Source organism: Apis dorsata, unplaced genomic scaffold (genome assembly GCF_000469605.1).
Source record: "Apis dorsata unplaced genomic scaffold, Apis dorsata 1.3 scaffold_1055, whole genome shotgun sequence".
In the NCBI taxonomy this organism is placed as follows: domain Eukaryota; kingdom Metazoa; phylum Arthropoda; class Insecta; order Hymenoptera; family Apidae; genus Apis; species Apis dorsata.
This window is the reverse complement of record NW_006264153.1, coordinates 72831-80103: the sequence shown is the minus strand read 5'-3', so window position 1 is coordinate 80103 and position 7273 is coordinate 72831. Positions and strand designations below refer to the sequence as shown.

General features: G+C 33.2%; 1 protein-coding gene across 6 annotated transcripts in view; it reads left to right on the top strand.

The window, feature by feature from the left end:
• LOC102678320 overlaps positions 1-4920 on the top strand; it is a 20263-nt gene extending 15343 nt beyond the window's left edge. For 5 of the 6 annotated variants that reach the window (XM_006624376.2, XM_031514541.1, XM_031514543.1 and 2 more), the window contains exons 4-6: positions 593-754; positions 1331-1688; positions 1948-4920. In XM_006624376.2, coding sequence (XP_006624439.1) covers positions 672-754; positions 1331-1688; positions 1948-4083 — 2577 coding nt within the window. In that variant the 5' untranslated portion in view covers positions 593-671 and the 3' untranslated portion in view covers positions 4084-4920. Of the gene's footprint in view, positions 1-588; positions 755-1330; positions 1689-1947 lie in introns of all 6 variants that reach the window. The other variant, XM_006624377.2, reaches the window with a different exon arrangement.
• Positions 4921-7273: the final 2353 nt, after the last annotated feature.

Here is a 7273-nt window from a genome sequence, read left to right as displayed (position 1 = left end):
TATTCTCTCTCTCTCTCTCTCTCTCTCTCTCTCTCTCTCTCTCTCTCTTTCTCCCCTCTCCATTTCTTCGTTTCTTTTTTCAACAGATTCCAAACAAGATTCAAAATTTTCACATTTATCGTAGATCTTCTCATTTCACATTTATCGCGAGAATACCTTATTTTGACTTGTGTCTTTCGTGTTATAGAGATTGGACCGTAACTATTTCTTTAGAGTACACACGCATACACATATACATCTGTTTCGACGATTCCAAGTTTTTACGAGCGAAATTTGAATATACCCACGCGAAAAATAATGGTTAAAATGATTTTTGCTGCATCTTGGAGAAATTTTTGTTTTGCTCGATATCTTATCTCATTTTTATGAATTATTGTAGAACGCAAGGAATGTCTGATTTCGTAATATATATATTGCATGAATAACGTTACATTGTAAAATGTCTTGTTCGAAGCAGGCAACATTGCGTTTAAAGTTGTATTGTAAAAGATATTTCATATCTTTTTTCATATCTTTTTATTTCATGGATGCAAAAGGGTTAATAAAGCTCTTGACGCGGCTAGACAACGCATAATCAGCCTTGATGCATTGTTACAGGATGCGGTACGAGGCAGGATCCTCAACGCGTGTTCACAAACAACGTTGTAGTTCGCTTCCATCCTGGCCTCGAAATGGATGGGGATGAAGTTATTACGATAGTTTGCAGATATCCTCCGCCTATGGCGCCTGCACCACCAGCTCCTCCTGCCAGCATGTGAGTCTTCTTTCTTACTTTCTTGTCATTTTTCATTTTATTTTTATTTTTATTTTTATTTTCATTCGTAGAATTTCAATTATATAAATAATACAATATTTTATTGAAATATATAATGAGATAAAGATAATTAGTGATTTCTATGAAATTTTTTAAATTTTTTACTATTTTCAATTGTTTATGTAATAGTTTCATAAGAATTTAATTTCGAACATTAGAAGTATAAAATTTTATTTTGAAAATCGATTATTTCATTACTAAAGAAATTTAATTATTGATGAAGTTTTATGCTCCATAAGTAAGATCATCCTTCATTTGTTCTTTTTCCTCAAGACTTTTTCTTTTTTGTTTCTTGATAAATTATTGCACGTTCCATTAAATTTCTTATCTAGTTTTATTAATAAATGGATCCTTTATGCTTCTTGAAAATTGAATCTCCTATAAAAATCGTATTCTTATTCATTTTGACCTATTTCCACGTGAAATAAAGAGGCAATTTAATACAAATTTTTTGCTTTATTCTTAAGAAGTTACTTAAGAACTTACTCAAGACTGGATATTTTTCTTTTCCAACAGTTTAGCCACTCCAGCACCAGCTCCGTTGCCCGAACCGCCATTGACAGGATTTCAAATTATGCTCATCATCTGCGCCATTCTGTTCCTCTCGTTACTATTGCTCGGCCTCGGTTGCTCATACATGTGTCTAAAACGTAGAAATGTTCGCGTGATCCACCGACATCCATTCGGAAGTGGCTCGGGCTCGGAGATAACGAAACTCTCCACATCCTCTCTGAGCAATATCACCATGTTCGAGGGTCTAAAGATACCCAGAGCTCATGCACTTTTGCACGCACCTCCATCCACTACCGGTAGCGATGCGAACTTGATGATCGACCACTCGTTGCCAAGCGATTATCCAAGCGAGAGCTCCGAGGTAAATTATTCAATACATATCGATACAGAAAAATTTTGTATTTTTGATTCTGAAATTTTTAATATAAAGTGTATTAAAATTAAAATTTAAAAAATGTTTATTTATTTCTTATTTATATATTTAACTTGTGTAAATAACTTCAGAATTACCTTATTATAAATTATTTTTGATTATTTTTATTTCATCGTCAATTATTTAAATTTGATTAATTTCAAATATCATTAGAATTAACGAAAATCAAATCATTTTTTGTTCACAGGTCGACGAAGAACCTTCATTGCCAGTTTCATCGGCCGGTTCATATGACAACAAAGCTTTCGTCCATCATGAAACGCATCAACGCGAAATGCGTACCGCTAGCTCCCTCTATTCCGAGACAGTCGCCGCGGAAGTGGAAACATCTTCAATGACAGCTGCGAATGCCTCGAGAACTGCGATTGCGCGTCACATGGTGGCCACGCCCATCGAACCTAAATTTGATGTCCAAATGCGAGTAAAGAGAGTGCCACTTCCCCCTCCAAGCCCTCTACCGTCAGAATCTGATATCGCGAGCGTTGCTTTGGAGAGAAACCTAACCACTATTCTGGAAAAAGAGGAATCCAGTCTTACACGTAGCCTGGAGAGTCCACCTGCCAGAATGACCACTTTCTCGTACGTTCCCGAGCTTCACGGACCTCCAGGAGGCACGTCTTCCACATCCACCATCTCTCGACAGCAAACGCCGCCAGTTTATTCCAGAATATTGAGAAAGCAAGCCGAAAGAGAGACCACGACCAGCACTAGTATGATTCAAGAACGAATTCCGTCTCCTCCCGTCGAGCAGCCACCTTTGCAACACCATGAAATTCGTAGACCTAGATCTCTGACTTCGTTAAATACCGAGTTAACAGAAACACGTTCCTTGACCGAAGTAACCGATCACACGCACGCCAAATACAGAGTGGCCAATATTCTAGCCCCAACTCCTCCACCACCTCCACCAATTGTGCCCACGGTTACCACTACTCATACAGCTGTTCAACATCGCGAGCATCGTTTGTTCCGAGAAGAGGTAACGGAACCTTTAGTCGAACCTCAAGTTGTCGCTCCCAGGCGTCCAGAGATAACCACTCATGAGGTAGACGACGTGTTTTTGAAGACGGTGACAGAGAAGAAAACTATCGAAGATGTTGAGCGCCATCGTCGCCAGGTGACGGAGTATAGAGCCAAGCCACCTCCACCCGATCCCAAATGGGACGTGACTATCAGAAATTATCCCAAGGAGAACTTCCCACCACCTCCTCCTGATTTGGAGAATTTTTCCGACGTTAGCTCTACTTCTAACCTGACCATCACCAACGAGCCAATAGGAAGTCACATTGATGTGCCAGTTGACGAGGAACCGGATATCAATATCGAACCTACTTATACAGCTAGAGCCGAGATTCCTTGTAGACCACCTCCAGTGGCTCATCGTTCCATGGATGAGACGGATTCCGATTGGTTCTCTAGATTGTCTCGGGTCTTGGATCCCCGTTACGCTTCCGAATTGACGGACGAAGAGCGAATAAAATGGCGCGAAATAATTACCACGGATAGTACTTTACGAACTCTGTTAACAGAAGCGGTGGTTAAAGAAGATTACGAGTTAATACGAAAAGATGCCAGATACACCAATCTATTCCCGTCAGACAAATGGGATGTGATCATTCGAATATTAGGTCCTCCATTGACGCAAGCGGGTTCAACTTCCTCTTCCACTCATGGGAAAAATCACGGACAACGATACAAAAGATCCAAATCCTCTGAATGGGACACTAGATCGAGAAGATCTTCTCTGCCTACTTTGTACGAATACGAGAGCGATGGAGGTAGTTCTGCTCGTACTCAGGGCCATCGACTTCAGATGTCGCAATCGACGACAACAATGAGTCAATCTAATCGTTTGCGTAGACTTGGTTCAAGTCATAGAGGTACAGGTGGCGCTAGCGAAGTGGACGTAAGATCTATGTCGGAGATGACAGTAAGAGACTTCGCCAGAGTGGACAGGGACGATTTGACGAGTTTGAGTTCCTTCGAAGGTGCAGATTCGCTAGTGAGATCTTTGAGCCAACCCAGTCTAGCCAGAAGTGGTTCAGAATTCACGGAACACTGGGGAATTCCATCGGGCATGTTGGATCTCCCGCCTTGGGCGGCCGAGGAGGAAGGAACTAGTTCCGTGGAAACTACGCCGAGAGTAGTGAGGAGGAACGACCGCTTGGAGGTTCTGGCGTCGTTCGATGATCGCAGACAGGGATCGTCGATAACTAGATCGAATCGATATATCGAGAGAGAGTTGAATAGTGTGCACGTAACCGAGAATCAAAGGAGTTCGAATTGGTTCCATGACGATTCCGAGCCGGAGATGCAGATCTGAGAATTTTTTTAAGAATTTTGGAAAAAAATTCGCTTTCATGTTCCGTCCTATTGAATGCCTTCCTTCGATTTTCTGTGATTCGAATGCAAAATTTGATTGACAATTGTGATAGAGGTTATGAACATTAATAGTTGTTTGTTATCATTATAAAGACAAGAATCTTTAAAAATAGACAATATAGAAGAATCATGTTTTTGAAAATAGTGGAAATATTTAAAAATATCAGTGAAAAATGAAAATTTCTTGAAAAATTAATATTTATAACCTCTATTACAATATCTAAGTTTCTTCAAATTGGCAATAACTTTTCGATGATTCACGTCATTATTCTTTTACTTTTATATCTTTTTACCTATTCTATATTAATTGTGATTGTGTTTAGTAGATTTATTTTTATCAATCAAGAGGACGATTACTTAATGTTCACTGCCTACTCGCATTTGGGAAATCAGAAGACACAATTTGAAGATATTCTTTATGAATATCAAAACATTCTCGAACGAACATTCGTGTATTTACGACTCGATACGTTGACTGTCGAATCAAGTAAGAAATCTGCATAATTTTAAATAAATCAAAACAATTGAATAAAAATATTATTTTTACATTGTTAGAAAATATACGTATATTTTTTATAAATTTAATAATTATTTATAATTTCATTTCGATTTATTAAATGGATTTATCTATAAATATTTCCGTTAATTATTGAATATTAAATATTAAATGTTTTCCTATTTAGTAATTATCTTGAAATTGAACAGTCAACATATTGAAGATATAATTAGCCATTTTCTCCACTTGCCACTTGAATTAAAATAGAAAAAAAAAAAATAAAAAAAAATAAGAAGAATCGATATTGTAGAACGAGTGGAATTGTAGAATATGGTGAAAACGATCGAATTAAATCATAATATAGGAATTAACTTGAAAATAAGTTAAAATATTAAAAAAAGTTTAAAAGTAATCATGCAACAAATTCGCTTTTTTAACATTCAATGATCGACTGACGCATTTTGAAAATCTCTACGATCATTAAAAACCACCATGACCTTGTTTTTAATAATATTTAACACTTTTGCTACGAATTTTTGTAAAATATTTTAATATTAAAGTTTGCTTAAAAATTTTAATATTTTTTAGTACTTTAAATTGAAAATTGGAAAAAAAATGAAGATAAATCTTATTAGTGATATAATATTTTATTAATAATATTTTATTTGAATGCAATATATATTAAGATTATGGATTAATGCATATCAAATAAGAAAAATTTTTATTTTTTTTATATAAATCTAATTGAATTTGAATTTTTCTTTTTTTAGGCTTTATTTAAAAATTATTACTGAAAAGTATTTTTATTATAACACTATTAAGTTTATCTTCATTTATTCATCAAATTTTGTTTTATATGACAAGAAATCTTCAATTACTTGCAAAATGTAAGAAAATTATATAATTAACAATACTTTTTAATTCAATATATTTGCAGACATTCTAGGAACAAAATGACATCTTTATTTGACAGTTGTACTTATAATATACGAATAGTTAATATCTAATTGATATGGTTAGAAAATATATAATAATGAACATGCACGTTTACTTAATAAAAGATTTTTTTATCAGACATCGGAAATCATTATCAATGAAACATGTTAATTTTTATTTTTTGCAATGAATTTTTTAAATGTTGATGTATTAAATGATACAGTATAATCTTTTTTTTTTTTTTTAATCAAGCAAATTTTCTTATTAAATTGAATATTAGAAATATTTCATATAATAAAATTATTATATATATATATAAAAAATATAAAAGTATATTTAAAAAAAATATTAATTTTAATTTTGTTACATAATAATTATAATATATCGCAATTTGATTTATTACAAAGAAAACAAAATGCTTGTGAATTTAATAGCAATAATTTTTCGGAAATTTCTAAGAAAATATATATGCCTTATGTAATGAAAAATCATAAAATATTTGTTGAAGTACAAAATGAGAGATAAAACTTTTTTTTGAATTTATTTACTTAGAATTAAATTGCGCATCTAGTATAATTGAATTTTTTTTATTTATTTTCATAAGCATTATGAAATTTAAAATATGTTCATCCATAATTAATCATTAATCGCTAACGAACAGCTAATTAATAGCAATAAGAAAAATATATCGACTTTCAGAATTAATCTTTTTTGTATTTTTTCTTTAATTACATTATTATCAAGAAATATTAGGTTAAATTCTATCAATATGAAACATATTTATCGATATGCAGAAAAGCATATCTTATTTCGATATTTGATATTCAAAATCACATATCTTCTTTCGTAATATAATATGTTTTATTATTTTAGAGAAAGAAATATAAATCTTGGTTGGATCCATATAGGAAACATAAAAATAAAATTTTTCTGTCTTTCATAACTTTTAATAATGAGAAAACTGTCTTTTATAACAATTTAAGCTGATCAATATTGGTCATTTTTAATTTTTATAATCTTTAATCTTGTAATATATTTTCATTATATAAAAAAGAAGTAATTACAGAAGTTGACAAAGAAGAATAATAAATAATTAAATTTGATATTATATAAAATATCTATTTGTATTAATAGTAATGAAAATCATAAAAAGCAATTACATACAAAGAAACGTGCTTAGTCGAATTTGAACACTGTTAACTTCCGTATACGATAGCTTCATAGATCTCCAGGTAGCGCGGACAATGGGAATAATACGGTGGAAAACGAAGTTAGCCAAAGTGTTAAATATTCGGTCGGATGGTGGCGTTGCGATAATAGTCTATTTAAATAGGTAATGAAACATACGGTGCTGGGTTATACGCTTGAAACAATAGCTAGGATTTCCTTTCTTCAAGACGTACTTAATCTTCTCTCAGAGTTTAAATGTATCCTATTATATAGTGTGATGGTCCTATAGAGATATTGACCTCCACGTACACGTAAACAGATTTATTCACAATTACAATATTTATTAATTATACGCTCGAGCTCTTCTCGTAGATATAAGCTCGGAATTCCTACCAATGAGGATAGTCTCCCCACTCTTGGATCCACTCACGCGACTAATATCATACCAAAACAATATAATGTGCAGTTCGCTCTAAGCATTCGTAACGAATAGAATCATTCGGAATTCAAGCTTTTTCTTTGTGAAGTT